The sequence below is a fragment of the Psammomys obesus genome, unplaced genomic scaffold (genome assembly GCF_907164565.1).
Source record: "Psammomys obesus unplaced genomic scaffold, mPsaObe1.curated_primary_1811, whole genome shotgun sequence".
Lineage (NCBI taxonomy): Eukaryota > Metazoa > Chordata > Mammalia > Rodentia > Muridae > Psammomys > Psammomys obesus.
This window is the reverse complement of record NW_026590675.1, coordinates 446,368-462,927: the sequence shown is the minus strand read 5'-3', so window position 1 is coordinate 462,927 and position 16,560 is coordinate 446,368. Positions and strand designations below refer to the sequence as shown.

Here is a 16,560-nt window from a genome sequence, read left to right as displayed (position 1 = left end):
AGCACGGGCTCGACCCTCACCGCTTGTTCCAAGTTCACAATCATCGCCGTGGACTGGCGCCATGGTCCGAAAGTCTCCAGATTCCGCGCCAACCAGCCCGAAACTGGCGCGGGTACCGAGATAGGCGCCAGTACGAAAGCCAATCAGAGTCTCAGAAGGCTGCGGACTTCCTTCCGGAAGACCATTGACGTGCAGCGCCGCGCCATGCCCCGCCCCCGGCCTTCCCGCGGGAGCCTGTTTGGCGCCCTGTGATGACCCCCAAGGAAAAGCGGGAACCTCTGCGAGGACTGGAGAAGGAAGCGGTCGGGCGCTGAAAAGAAGCCTCCTGAAGACACTGCGCAGGCGCGTGCACGCTATTTAAAAATCTGAAGGATGCGTGAGAAAAGGGGTTCTCTGGTCATGAGAGATGATTTTCTGGGAAAAGAAATGCAGGCGGGCGTAAAAAGGAAGGACAGTCTCTCTATCAGTCTCTGCTGTCTGTCTCTTCCTCCTCTTCCCCCAAGGGAATATACAGAATGATTCTTGCCCAGTACCTTTTCTCTTTGAATGTGAGTATACACAAACACATATTTCACAGCCTAAAAGTATATGCATCGTCTTAAGCAACTGTCTAAAGTGACAGCCTCCAAAAGCAACGATCTGACCTCATGACTCCTGATGTGATGCATTTGGAAAAAAAAAATAACAAGATGACTTTTGTGGCTTGGGTTTGTTTGGGTTTGTTTTAGTTGCTGATATTTTTAAGATAGTTGTTGACAAAAAAAAAAATACAACTCTCACCTCAAAGGGACAAGACAAGGGGCAACTTACCAGTACACTTTACTCTTGGGAGGCTGAGACAAGACAATGGTAACTTTGAGCCAAAAATGTACTAAATTTGAGGCCAGCTTGTGTTACAGAGGAAGTCCATGCTTCACAAAAGAAAGAGAGGTGGATAGAGGAAAGGTTTAATGAAAACATCAAAAAGATGAAATAATTGTGAAAATGAAAGATGGGAAGTGTTTAATAATATTTCAGATTAGAAATAGCAAAGGGTAAATTGATTTGTACATACTTAATTGCAACAACATATCAAATATTCAGGTATATTAAATTCATAAGCAAAATGTGTATTTTGCTAAGATAATTAACTAATAAATACTTTCTGTTTATAATTCTTTTTTTTAATATTGGGAGGATTTAAAGCTCAGAGTTAGGCTTGGGGTTTGAGTCATAGAATGCTTGATAAGTGAATTAATTTCAGATATCTGAGTTTCTTCTTTTGTACATTTTCTCTACTTATCTATGGAATTCTTGTGAAATTCAATTGAAATAATATCTGTACAATTTCATTAAGATCCCATCATCTGGGCCAGTGTGCAAATGTGCTTGCTGCTCAGACTGACTATCTGAGTCTGATCTTCCACAAGTTTTCCTCAGAGACACACACACTCATACATGCATACATACATGAGCACAAAATAAGTAAATGAAATACATTGTTTTTTTCAAAATTAAAGATCCTACCATCTGAGCTGGTTGCAATGGCACATGCCTCTAATCTCAGCACTCCATTTGCTGAGGCAGGAGGATAATGAGTTACAGGCCATTCTAAGCTACATAGTGAGAGCCTGTCTAAAAATAAATTCCTCCACCAAAAGGACAGCTAATAAATAATTTTATGAAGGTGTTATTATCAATGTAACCATGTAACCAAAAGAATGTAACCGTCAAAATTATGAAATCAAGTGTTTCAACTAGCAGAAACGTTAGTTAATACATTTGATTATGATAAGTATATTGGTGCCTTACACACACTGATCTTCCTAACTAACCATGTGGAGACCAAGCAAGAAATCTATGTTCTTCCTTCTTCTTAGTAATAGAACATAAATTTTCAGCTGAGTACATTGACAAGAGGAAGAACAACTGTAATTTCCAGGCTTCCTTAACCAAAAAAAAAAAAAAAAAAAAAAAGGCTAAACTATTTAACAAATGTCTAGATCACAAAATACATGTGATAACATGTGATATCACTAGGGAATACTGGGAAAGAAGGCTGCTTAAAGGAACTAGGCACTTTTAAAAGTATTTTATTTACTTTCTTTTTTTCCACCTTCTCTTTTTGTCACTTCCTGCAACACAGATTTGATGGATGAAGGTACTGAGGCTGTCTTGGGTCATGAAAGGAAAGCCATACATTGAAATTATGGAACAGAATGGTGAGAATATGGGTCCCTAATGTCTACAAAGCCACCCTTAAGCTAACTAACTCCAGACTGCTACATGAAAAAGAAGTAAACAGCAAACTTATTTAAGGGCACTATTTTTGAGTTTCCTATTATATTTAACTAAACCTATTTCTATAAAATATACTTTTTACTTTCACTTTTCCTTACTTATTAAAACTTATAACCCCACCTTTTTTTTTTTCCTGACAGGGTTTCTCTGTGCAGTCTTGGGTATCCTGGACTCAAATTTGTGGACCAGGCTGGCCTTGAACTCACAGAGATCCACTTGCCTTTGCCTCTACTTGCTGGGATTATAGGTATGTGCCACCATGCCCAGCTCCCTTTTTGTTTTTAATAGCCCATCAAGTCTAATTTGTGCTATCCATTATCCCTGGGTGTAGAGGCCATCCATTGCACTGTTGTTGACCTACCAGTGGCTATACCCTTAAATAACTGACTCTCCCTGCCTCAGAAGCCATCAACTGAGCATAGCTCCTCAGTTAGCGGTGGGAGTAGTAATAATAGTCTTCACCCTCATCAAGGAAGCTTCTCTTTACAACAGATGGAGACTACTACAAAAAAACCACAACCAATAACAATGAAGAATTGTGGAGCCCAGTTCCAATGGATATATCTAAAAAGGAAAAAAAAAAGAAAATGAAAAGTTACCTGCATTTCAGAATAATTTGGAAGTGGACAGGCATTATTTTATCTATCTATCTAACTATCTATCTATCTTCAAGACAGTGTTTCTCTGTGTAGCCTTGGCTGTCTTTAGACCAGGCTGTAGCTCTGTAGACCAGGCTGGCCTTGAACTCACAGCAAATTGCCTGCTGCTTCCTCCCGAGTTCTGGGATTAAATGTCTCCTGAGTGATGGAATTAAAGGCATGTGCCACTACCCCCTGGCAACTTACATTCCTTTAAAATGTATATTTGTAAACCCGAGGGAAATCACTAAGAAGTTAAAAAATACATTAGATCCAGCACTAAAGGAGGAAATAAAAAAGAACCATGTGAACTTCTCCATTAAAGCAGAAAACAAAACAATATATGCAGTGAGGGTTATGAGTGGCTGAAAGCACATGCGAAAACTCTCAATATCACCAGTCACCTGAAGAGTGCATGTTAAGATTCACAATGGGATATTAATATGCACCACTAGGAAGAAATTTAAAGTAGAATCCGACGGTACTGTTGAGGATGCATAATGACTGGATCCCTCACATTGCTAGGAGAATGAAAAGTGGTTCAGCCACCTTGAAATTAGCAGTTTATTTTAAAAGATAAACATGTATTTACCAGAGAGCCCATGCTTTAAGTTTTTATCCAAAAGAAATGTAATATGTTTGCAAAAATGTGAGTATGCATAATTATAAAAATAGAGCACACACAGGTTAATATTTATCCATGTCTAAGGTCAAGATGCTACCATTGGGAGCTACTAGCTAAAGTGTCCATACATCTGTGTCTACATAGAGCTTGGCTGATTATTTCTAAACTGGGAAAAGAGCATGTGGACTCTTTCTGCATTGTTTCTTACACCTGCATGTAAATTTACAATCATCTCGAATTAAGAAGTTTAATTAAGAATTTAGGGAAATGTACAACCTGCAAAATTCAAGTAAGTCATTAGGAATGTTCCTACTAAATCAAAAGGTCCACGTATCCTGAGTAGTTATCAGTAAGTGCAGCTAAACCTTGATTATTTGTGGCGTTTATTATTTATGGAGAATGAGACTAAAGGTCAATCAAGAGGTAATGTTTCCTGAGGATCTAATAATAACATATATATTCTGAAGGTCATCAAATATATATGCATCTATGAAACTTTTCAGCAGATTTGCATTTAAAGTTATGTTTGACATGCATCTTTCTCTCCTTTTAGCACCTTTTGTTTTCTGTTTCTAGGATAATCTTTTAAAGCAAATGGTTTTACATATATACATATATATATATGTATGTATATATATCCATACTAAGGGTAGTAAAATACAAATTGTCTTTACTGCTGAAAGGACAAGATTAACACAAAAAGGCAATAAATGATTGACTGTTTGCACTGAAAGTAATTTTTATTTCCAAATCTTAGACTCCAGAAATCCTTGCAGACTCAATTCTTTTGATGACAGATGCTTATCAACAGGAGTGAGATCTTATTGTTGTAATATTTCTAGTGAAGTTACTGCTGACCTGGCATGAAATCTTTCCACAAACCCAGTTATTATTCAATCTACAGGAAGCCACAGGAGTGAATAACATGAGATATAGGTAAGAATGAACCCTTCCTTAAGGTAGGAGGTAGGCCCAAGCACTTGGTTGGCAAAATGTTTCCCTCCAAGTTACCCATCCCATTGAAGTTTAGCAGTACTCTATTAAGGATACTTGTTCCCAGCATCGACTGCATATGGACATCTCATCCTTAAAAGGTCTGGCATTTGAAAGAACCACCCAGATAATTCAAATTTGCAGCTAGGCTGAGACCTGCTGCTTCATAGAATACTGGTCAGGTGTAATTTCTGAAACCTTCATGTTGCCTTTCTCTTCTGAAATGCATATTAACCATCTTTGTTAACCTTGTTTAAATTTTGCATTAGATTTTAAAAGTTGCATGTCCTTATTAGTATGTGTGGTGTGGTGTGGTATGGTGTGGTGAGGTGTAGTGTGTCTGTGTGCAACACAGTATGTATATGGTGATCAAAGGACAACATATTGGAATCAGTTCTCTTCTGCTGTGTAGGTCCTAGGGATGAAGCTCAGGTTGTCAGGCTTAGCAACATGCATCCTTATCTGCTGAGCCATCTTACTGCCCTATCTGGTAACTTTAACACTTTCTAGATGGGTTCTAGTTTTCCATTTCTGAGTGGTAATTTTCCCTGATGGTTTAGAAGGTTTTGTAATATTAGTACTGATATTTGGGGGATGTTTTATTCAGAGTGACATTGCATATTCACACAATGATCCAAGGTCCTCTTATCACAGATCTTTTTTTTTTAAGATCTAATTATTTATTATGTATACAATGTTTTGCCTGCATGTGTGCCTGCATGCCAGAGGAGGGCACCAGATCTCAATAGAGATGGTTGTGAGCTACCATGTGGTTGCTGGGACTTGAACTCAGGACCTCTGAAAGAGCAGCCAGTGTTCTTAACCTCTGAGCCATCTCTCCAGCCCCCAAAGAAGATCTTTTGACTGGCCAATAATTCATTCTGGTTCACTTACAAGCATTAAGTAAACAGAGGTCTGTAAGAGAGGAGGACCAAGGACATTATATATCAGTAGCTCTGGGGAAAGGATACAAATGCATTGGCTAGATGGCTAAAATTGACTGTATTAAAAGTGTTTCTCAAAGACAGTTAATTTTCCTTCTATATTCTTGGTTACGTTAATGCTGTTTAGTTAAGATGTATATGACGTGGTGAGGGTAATCCTGTCACTTGGGAGGTAGAGGCAGGTTGATCAGAAGTTCAAGGCCAGTCTGGGCTATAAAACAAACAAAAAAACACAACTACAAAAAAACTCTCAGAAAGATATCTACATATCTTTTAAAACATAAAATACATGTTTTAATTGTTAATCACTCAATTAATTAATTTAATTTCACGGTCATCCCAATAAAATGGAATTTTCTGTTCAGAAGTGGCCGAGAGTTCTACATCCCAATATGCAGGTAGCAAGAAGAGAAAGACACTGGGACTGGCTTGGGCAAAGCCCACCTCCAGTGACAAACTTCCCCCAACAATGCCATGCCTATTTCATCAAGGCCACATCACCTAACCAGTCTCAAATAGTGGTATCCCCTGATGACCAAGCATTCAAATACATGACCTTATGGGGACCATTTTTATTCAAACCACCACAAAATCTAAACAGAGATGTCTCAAAAGAAGAAACTCAAATGGCTAATTAACACTTAAAGAAATGTTCATTACTCTTGGTTATCAGGGAAATGCAAATCAAAATGACTTTGACATTTCATCTTATCCTCCTCAAAAAGGCTAAGATCAATAAAACAAGTGACAGCTCACTCTGGCAAGGATGTGGAGTAAAAGAAACACTCCTCCATTGCTAGCGGGAGTGCAAACTTATACAGCCACTATGGAAATCAGTATGTTGGTTCCTCACCAAGAATGAAATTGATCTACATCAAGATCCAGCTTAAACATATACTCTTAGACCTATATTCAAAGGATGCTTCATCCTACCACAAAGTCACTTGCTCATCCATGTTCATTGATGCTCTATTTATAGTAGCCAGGAATTGCAAACAACCTAGATATGCCTCAAGAGAAGAATGTATAAAGAAAATGTGCTACATTTACACAATGTAATATTACTCAGCTATTAAAAATGAAATTTGCAGGTAAATGAATGGAACTAGAAAAAAATCAGCCTGAATGAGGTAGCCCAGACTTAGAAAGATAAATATGGTATGTATTTACTTATATGTGGATGCTAGATGTTACATTAATAGAAACAAGCTATAATCTACAGAATTACCTAGGTTAGGTATAGAGTGAGAGACTAGGATAAGAGACAGATAGATATCCCTAGGCAAGGGAAATAGAATAGATAGTTATGGATGGATAGGGAGGACTGAAATGGAGAATCAAGTGGGGAGGGCATGAGGGAAGGAATATGGGGAAAGACAGCTACAATTAAGGGTCGTTTGAGTAGTATGGAAACCTAATACAGTAGTAGCTTCCTAAAAAATAATACAGCTATAAGATGATATAAATAAAATTTCCAAATAATAGGAGAGACAGAGCCCCAGCTGAACATCTCTTGTCACTAAATGACGCTTCCAATACCAGGACTGGGTTACATCTAACTGAGTTGTTGGCCAAAGGGTTCCTATGGGAATCCCCAAATAAACAAGGCTGTTCCCAAGACTATACATTGCTCTCTACAAACTTACAGCAAGAACCCATTGCTAAAGACAATGCACAACTCATTGGATACAAAGAAGTCAAGCTTGCTAACATAGAGCCTTCATCTAACATAGAGCCTTCATCCCTACTTTTGAGCATCTTTGGTACAGGAAGGTACTCTACACAATGCCAAAGAAGAATCAAAAAAATACCAACCCAGCCACAAACCTTTTGATCTGTGGTCATATCCTGCCTGCAAGATATACTACCACAATGGTAGAAAAAAACTCGTGGGAGTAACCAATATGTGATTTGACTTAAGGCCCACTCCATGAGCTAGAATCCACCATACCCAGCACTGCTAGATGACTAAGAACCTGAGACTAGATAGTTTAGGGTCCTAGAGTAAAACCAAATACTACCATTCTAAAAAAAAAAAAAGTAGCGATAAAATGACTCCTGATGGCATTCTTCTATATGCATAGATAAGTGCTTCGATCAGCCACCTTCAGAGAAGCTTCCTCCTGCAAAAGGTGAAAACAAATATAGTGATCCAAAGCCAGATTATATGCAGAGAGTGAGAGACATTGGAACACCCAGCCCTACAGAGGATATCCCATCAAATCCCTCCCCTCAGGTCTCAGGGAACCCTTGGGAAAAGGAGGTGGAAAGAGTGTAAGAGCTATAAGTAGTAAAAGACACAAAACAAGAGCCTCTAAAACAACATAGCCAACACACATATGAACTCACAGAGATTGAGGCAGCATGCTCAGGGCCTACACAGATCTGCACCAGATATGGTATGGGTATTGGTGGTGTCTTCTGAGCTTCCCAGATGCATGCTTTGTACCCATTACATTATTGTTACTTAGAAAGTTCCTAGTCAGTATTGCTTCAGATATTATATGTGTGAACAAAATACTCCTACACACAGAATAGAATAAATAAATCTTAATTTGTTTTTAAAAACTGACATTAAGAAAATCCAATGTAAACAAATACACTGTACTCCGTGAACTTGTATTGATCTTGACATTCAGTGGATGGACACTGGTTCTAGTTCAGACTATAGAAACACATGATATATATTTGGTGTTCCACTTAATAAGTATTAATAGCTAATTCGAGAATATCAGGGAATGAAAAAGTTAAGGATTCATAGGTAACTACTTGTTCCCAAGACCTAGCAGGCTCCCTTTCTTCATTTTTTCACCTTGCTTTTTCTAAGAACCAAGATCCCCTAAATAGCCTGAGGAGAAGTCACAAATAAACAATTTTCTACAGCCTTATTAGCTGCCAAACACATGGAAAATGATGAAGGTCAGTTTACAAAATGCTGCAAGACTCTTATTTACTTTATAATCATTTTGAAGACACTATTGTGGAGCTGAGGATATGGCTCACTGATAGCTTTCCCAGGAACAGATCTCCTCTCACTACAATAAATAAGTAAACAACTACTACATGCCAAAAACTTTCCCAGATATAAAGTAAAATATTGTACTTTGGTACAGAGTCTAGCTCCTGGTTACTTAGATTTGGAAAATAGTATTATTCATATATTCAGAGGTGATGAAGTTGACAGACTACCTATAATTAGCTATAATTAAAATAAGAAAATGCCAACTCATTCATTTCCACAAAGATTTAGAAAACTTCTAGCCAGGCTGTCTCTAAAATTTGTGGGGTCAGAGAAAGAGCATAAAATGGAGGATCATGTACTTAAAAGCTAGAAGTTAATATATATGTATATGTGTACATTATTATGCACAACCATTATCATAATTTGACAAATTCATCTTATAAATAACCTAGAAGGCCAAATGGCTTGTTGGAAAGGTGTGAAGAAAAGCCAAAGCTGCTTCTCTGTCTATACCATAGGATGGAACTAGACCAGCTCCTTGTTTTATTTGGATTTCCTGCTCAAGGTCTTTGTTCATCTCCCCCCCTTGTGTCTAGAGATGTGCCATTCTGCAGCAGTGGGGTTTTACCTGGGGTGACCCTAAGGAAAAGGCTAAGAATGCCCTTGAAGAACTTTAGGACACATAGGAAGATAATACAAGAGGATTATAGAATGGGAAGGGGTCTCCAGATGTATACTCCATTCTCTTGACCCATGGATGTCTCAGAAAATGAAAGTCAAAAAAAGCCCCTTCAACGTGAGATCCATAGCCATAATTCAGAGTGTCCTTTGCCCACTGGTAAGGTACGAAGAAGGCAAACTACTGACTTAACACTAAAAGAAGACAATTTACCAGCTTTGAAATTGAGGTCTAGTACATCATCTCTCCTTAGCAACCTCCCAGCCTAACAGAAGATACTTATCCCTTACATTCAGGTATGTATCTCTTATGATGGCACAGACATACTTTGACATACTAATTTCACCTTTTCTGAGTTAGAAAAAGATGGAGGTTCAGTGGCTACAGAGTCTCCCTGCAGACTGAGAAAATGCATGAGGCTCAGCAGATAGGGCTACTTGACCCAGAGCAAGGGACTTACATCTATTTTCATTAACTCTTCCAATGATTTTAGAGCCAAGTTCTATGAGCATTCTCCCTATTGTCCTCTAAAGTCTGTCACACTAAAGATTCTCTCTTAACAGTCCTCAAATTACTTGGCAAAAAGCAAATCAGGCTGACTTCAGTCAGGAAAGTATTGTGTGCTGTGGAGAAAATGATGTATCATAGAAACTAGTCCTAATATCATTGAGAGAAGGGCAGTGAGTAGAAGCCTAGGAGGGCAAAGGAGGATGAAAGAAGCTAACCATCATTAGTCTAAGAGAGCCCAGCACATCCAGCTGTGGCAGAAATGGGAGAAGTAGATCATAACAACTGTAGGAAGGTGTTCCTACCTGTGTGGGCCTGGAGTTGTTGTTGATCAAGAGTCAACAGTTGGGGCGGGAGTGATGGCTCAGAGGTTAAGAGCACTGGCTGTCCTTCCAAAGGTCCTGAGTTCAATTCCCAGCAACTATATGGTGGCTCACAACCATCTATAATGAGATCTGGTGCCCTCTTCTGGCCTGAATACTGTATAAATAATAAATAAATAACTCTTTTTAACTTTTATTAATTACACTTTATTCACTTTGTATCCCCCCCATAAACCCCTCCCTCCTCTCCTCCTAATACCACCTTCCCTCCCCCTTCTTCACGCATGTTCCTCCCCAAGTCCACTGATAGGGGAGGTCCTCATCTCCTTCCTTCTGATCCTAGTCTATCAGATCTCATCAGGAGTGGCTGCATTGTCATCTTCTGTGGCCTGGTAGGGCTGCTCCCCCCTCAGGGGAAGGTGATCAAAGAGCAGGCCAATCAGTTTATGTCAGAGGCAGTCTCTCTTCCCATTACTATGGAACCCACTTGGACACTGAACTGCCACGGGCTACATCTGTGCAGGGGTTCTAGGTTATCTCCATGCATGGTACTTGGTTAGAGTATGAGTCTCAGGAAAGACCCCTGTGTTCAAATTTTCTTCTTCTGTTGCTCTCCTTGTGGAGCTCTTGTCCTCTCCAGATCTTACTATTTCCCACTTCTTACATAAGATTCCATGCACTCTGCCCAACAGTTGGCCATAAGTCTCAGCATCTGCATTGATAGTCTGCAGGGCAGAGCCTTTCAGAGGCCCTCTGTGGCAGGTTCCTAACTTGTTTCTTGTTTTCTTCTTCTGATGTCCATCCTCTTTGCCTTTCAGGATGGGGATCGAGCATTTTAGTCAGAGTCCTCCCTCTTGATTAGTTTCTTTAGGTGTACAGATTTTAGTAGGTTTATCCTATATTATATGTCTATATGAGTGAGTATATACCATGTGTGTCTTTCTGCTTCTGGGACAGCTCACTCAGGATGATTCTTTCCAGTTCCCACCATTTACCTGCAAATTTCATGATTTCCTTATTTTTCATTGTGTACATGTACCACAATTTCTGTATCCATTCTTCAGTTGAGGGGCATCTGGGTTGTTTCCAGCTTCTGGCTATTACAAAATAACTCTTTAAAAGAAAAAAAAAAGACTCAAAAGTTGGAGCCGGTGTTGGTGTCACACACCTTTAATCCCAGCACCCAGGAGGCAGAGGCAGGCAGATCTCTGTGAGTTCAAGGCCAGCCTGGTCTACAAAGTGAGCCCAGGGCTGCTAAGGCTACAGAGAAACCCTAGAAACCCTAGAGAGAGAACAGTTAGAGAGGAGATAGGGCCAAAAGAGCAAAGATAAGCTGGCAGCTGCTTTGTATGACAGTGTTTCTTGTGTCAGTCTTGCCTTCTAAATCTTTGTGTCAGTTCTAATCCAGTGACCAAATTGGTACTCTATTACACTAAGGAAATGGTGGAGATATGTGCTGACAGAACGCTATTAGCATGATACCCAGAGAGGGTACAGGATAAACTCATAGACAGAAAGGCTAAAAGGGATCTTTTAACAGATCCAACAGGAGTACTGTTCTGAAAATGAGATCCAGCAGGAGCACTGTTCCGGAAGTGAGACTATAGGGACAGCTACTAAGAGCTTTCCTGCTGGGGTGGAACTGAGGACATCATTACTTTGGCTGATGCTGACTCAGAATAACTGTTTTCATCCTGAGTTGAAAGAGGTAAGAGTTAGCAGCCAAAATTCCCAAAGTACTTTGGTACAACCATATCTTAACAGAACACTTTTCTCCAACTGAACCAAGCACACATATCTTTAGAGTTCTTTCCATGCACTGAGTGTATGGGGGATGGGATGGGGCATTACCTTAGCACAAATTAGGAAGACTTCACATTGCTAAAATGCATAAATTTATTATTAACAGTGCTTACTTAGATGCAGCTAAGAGGATCATTCCTTACAAAGAATAAAATGCTTATTAGAGTCAATTAAAGTATATTTAAATGATTCATTTTTCGACTTTTATTTTCCTATTTAAAGGAAGTTCTTGCTGAGTTGTATATCAACACTTCAACGTTTTGGGCACATTTTAATCTTTGGAGTGGAAAAAGAAAGAAAATGTTTGTCATTCCAGGAGCATAATCAGTTGAGCCAGCACACAATGACATAGTTAATTCACCAACAGAATTTGTTGCCATAGCTCCAGGGAGGGACAGGGTAGATCAAACAATGGCCTTTTTCACAACTTCAGCTTTCACCACAACCTGCCTGTCCCCACACAACAGCCATCTGAGCGCCAGTTCAGAGCACAGCAATTGTCAATGAACAACAGCCCAGAGGGGACAAGAGGACTCTTGTGGCAAATCTTATTTGCAAAGGCACTGGATAACTTGAATCTCTGCTTATCTAATAAACAAGACACTCCTAGTCCTTGGAGCTTATCTGTCAGCACTGGGCATATCAAGCTGTCTTGACCTTTTAGCCAAGTGTCTCCTATAGGTCTAGAGCCACAAAAATTTCTCCCTGAGACTAAAAAGAACTTGAGAAGGAGAAGACCATAGAGACAGAAGAAAGTTGGGAATGAACATAGTGGGACATCAGAAATGTGCCATGGACAAGGACAACTGCACTCCCAAGTTCTCACGCAAGGTAATAGCAATGCTTTCTTCTTTGCTTTTCTTTTTTAAAATATCAAAATTGGTTGAAAAATAAACGTGAGTGTGGCAGACCTTGTGTTACATTCATACTGAAAATGAAAGTAATAGCTTCTCCATCTTGAGGTAATTTTTTTAAAGGAGAAACAAAATGTGGCTTAATGTTACTTTCTCTTTCCTCTTATAAGTTTTGTAAGATCCCTGGATAGATTCAGACAACAGGAAAAAAAACTCGTTTTCTAGAAATAGTCAGTGAGATTGTTATGGTGGGTGGCTTATGTTGTTAATCCCAGCACTCAGGAGACTGAGGCAGAAGGATTATGGGTTCAAGGCCAGCCTGAGTTACATAGTAAAAATCTCATAAAAAAAATAAAAATAAAATTTGGGGGCTGGGCTTGTAGCTGAGTGTACATGAGGCTCTGGGTTCAATCTCTAAATTTAAAGCCCAAATGCAGATTAAAGAGCCAAATCAGAAAAAAAGGATGCATAGAGAGCCTGGGGATACTGGAAAAACAGTTGAACAAAATGTTCATTACCCCTTACGGTGATAAATTTTTCTAGTGGAAATGTCTTAAAATCTTAATCATTTTTTGATGCAAAGTCTTACTAATAGCTCAAGTTGGACTTAATTTCACTATGTAACTCAGGCTGGTCTCAAACTCATAATCTCCATGATTGTCTCCCAAGGGCTGGGACTATAGGTATGCCTCACCACAGATGCTCTTCCCCAGTTTCTGGGGTATATATTCTTTATATCCTCACTTGTAAGAAAAAAAAACACACACAATAGAAGCTCCTTAAAAGTTAAGTAAATTGTCCAAGATATTAAAGGCAGAACTAGATCCTAGGATCCAATTTCTATTTAAAAAATTTAAATACGAGGTGGTGATGGTGCAAACCTTTAATCCCAGGACTTGGTAGGCAGAGACAGGTGTATCTCTGAGTTTGAGGTCAGCCTGGTTTACAGCGTGAGTTCCAGGACAGTCAGAGCTACATGGAGAAACCCTGTGTCAAAAACAAAAACTATCATACAAAACAAGGAAGCCAGCTACTAGCTTTACATAGCTATTTAAATTTATTTATTTTAATTTTATGCACTTGTGTGTGTGCTTGAGTATATATATGTGCAGCACATGCATGCAGGAGGCCACAGAGGTCAAAAGAGGCATCAGCTCCCCTGGAATTGGAGATATAAGTTGGTTGTGAGGCACCATATAGGTGCTAGGAACTGAACTAAGGTCTTCTGAAAGAGCAATATGTGCTGGCTCTTAATCTCTAAGCCATCTCTCCAGCTCCAGCTACTTAAATTTAAGTTAATTAAAATTAAATATAAACTAAAATTCAATTTCTCAACTGCACTAGCCTCATCTCAAGTGCTCAGTAGCTACATATAGCTCATGAGACTATCTTTATTTGAACAATGCAATTATAGAACATTCCACAAGCATAGAAAGTTCTATTAAATAGTAAGGCTTTAAACTGTGCTTCTTTTAGATATGGTGACCCATGTTCTGAAAATATGTTGCAGTTCTGTTACATGTAATATGGAACTTAAAACTTACATTAAACTATCATTCATTTGAAGTCTCCTCATTTGCATAGTGCCAAGTTAACTTTGATCTGCAAATTAATAATATAGATAAGAGTCAAGGAGATTGTTAAATGCACTTCAGAGACCAAAGATTTTTATGCACCATCAAATAGCTCCAGAAGCACTCACTTAGTGGCAAGGAATTGATAGGATAATTACACATCATTTTTATTTATTTATTAAAATAGAGATCCCCTAAGGTGCCCTTGTAGAGAATAATGTGGTTAGCCTACTTATTTCTAGTAACCCTTTTGCTGTTTCTAGATTCTATGTAAATCATTTTACACTACTGATTTTGCTCTATTCATTTGGAACATACAGTATGTTGGTAGTAAAAAATACTTTTTGCACTGACATTTTGACCAGTTCAAGAACCACTACAAAGCCCCTTACTTCTTCCTTTGTAAGCCATGAAACCCTGGGAAGGTGTGGCTCCAGCATACAGCCTCTCTCACAACACAATACTTAGATAAGTACCTGTTAGTTGAGGGACAGTCTTTCAAGATCCAATTTACTCAGGTGGACTCTGATTTCCCCAACAGAATCTATGAATCAAATGGAAAACAGCTTCATGTTTGCTTCTTTCTTTTGTAACCAGTCTTTGTGGCAGGATAAGGGCTTCCTGCTTATGAAAAAGAACTAACTTCAGGGCATTTGGGAAGGGAGAAAAGGAGTATGATAACAAAGAATAAAGAACTCCAAGATGAGCTGGGCTCGGTGGCGCATGCCTGCAATCCCAGCACTCGGGGAAGCAGAGGCAGGTGGACCTCTGAGTTTGAGGCCAGCCTGGTCTACAAAGTGAGTCAAAAACAGCCAGGGTTACACAGGAAGACCCTGTCTCTAAAAACCAAGGGGAATATCAGTCTCAGAAAAGATCCCTGGGCCCAGATATTTTGATTCTGTTGCTCTCCTTGTGGAGCCCCTGTCCCCTCCAGGTCTTTCTATCTCCCCCTTCTTGTATAATATTCCCTGAACTCTGCCCAAAGTTTGGCTATGAGTCTCAGAATTTGCTTTGATACCCTGCTGGGTAGAGTCCTTCAGAGGCCCCCTTTGGTAGGCTCCTGTCCTGTTCCCTGTTTTCTCCTTCTTCTGATGTCCATCCCATTTGCCTTTCTGAATGAGGATTTAGCTAATCTTACCCAGTGTCGTCCTCCTTGCTTAGCTTCTTTAGGTGTACAGATTTTAGTATGATTATTCTATATTATATGGCTAATATCTGCTTAGAAGTAAGTATATACCATGTGTGTCTTTCTGCTTCTGGGATACCTCACTCAGGATGATCTTTTCTAGTTCCCACCATTTGCCTGCAAATTTCATGATTTCCTTGTTTTTAATTGCTGAGTAGTATTCCAGTGTATAAATGTACCACAATTTCTGTATCCATTCCTCAATTGAGGAACATCTGAGTTGTTTCCAGATTCTGGCTATTACAAATAAAGCTGCTATGAACATAGTTGAGCAAATAACCTTCTTGTATACTTGAGCATATTTTGAATATGTGCCTAGGAGTAGTATAGCTGGATCTTGAGTCAGCACTATTTCTAATTGTCTGAGAAAGTGCCAGATTGATTTCCAAAGTGGTTGTACAATTTTGCATTCCCACCAGCAATGGAGGAGGGTTCCCCTTTTTCCACATCCTCTCCAGCATGTATTGCCACTTGAGTTTTGACTGATACTCCAACCAAGGAGCATGCATGAAGATAACCTAGAACCCCTGCACAGATGTAGCCCATAGCAGCTCAGTCTCCAAGTGGGTTCCCTAGTAATGTGAACAGGGACTGTCTCTGACATGAACTCAGTGGCTGGCTCTTTGATCATCTCCTCCTCGGAGTTGGGGGTAGGGTTGGGGTCCAGCCTTACCAGACCACAGAGGAAGACAATGCAGACAGTCCTGATGAAACCTGATAGGCTAGGTGCAGATGGAAGGAGAGGAGGACCTCCCCTATCAGTGGACTTGGGGAGGGGCACTGGAGGAGATGAGGGAGGGAGAGTAGGGTTCGGAGGGGAAGAGGAAGGGGGCTACAGCTGGGATACAAAGTGAATAAACTGTAAATAATAAATAAAATTTAAAAATTCTTAGATAAATGAGAATACAGAGAAATGTTTCAAGTTTTGAAAAGCAAACAAATGAGAGGTAAAGGCTAACACCAAAACTTGCTAATATAGTGTTCCCTTACCAATTCCTGGCCAGTAACAGTTTATATTTGTGAAAGAAAGAAAGAAAGAAAGAAAGAAAGAAAGAAAGAAAGAAAGAAAGAAAGAAAGAGAAAAAACAAGGGGAAAAAGAACTTCAAGATGTTTTGTTCAGAAAGCAGCACTTAGTCCTTAATTAGTGTGTGTGTGTGTGTGTGTGTGTGTGTGTGTGTGTGTGTGTGTGTG

At 39.4% G+C, this 16,560-nt stretch overlaps 1 protein-coding gene across 1 annotated transcript in view; it reads right to left on the bottom strand.

Moving 5' to 3' along the window:
- Positions 1-94, bottom strand: part of Pola1 (DNA polymerase alpha 1, catalytic subunit) — a 297,318-nt gene extending 297,224 nt beyond the window's left edge. Inside the window, exon 1 of the mRNA XM_055608252.1 lies at positions 21-94. Coding sequence (XP_055464227.1) covers positions 21-63 — 43 coding nt within the window. The 5' untranslated portion in view covers positions 64-94. The remainder of the gene's footprint in view (positions 1-20) is intronic.
- Between the last annotated feature and the right edge of the window lie 16,466 nt (positions 95-16,560).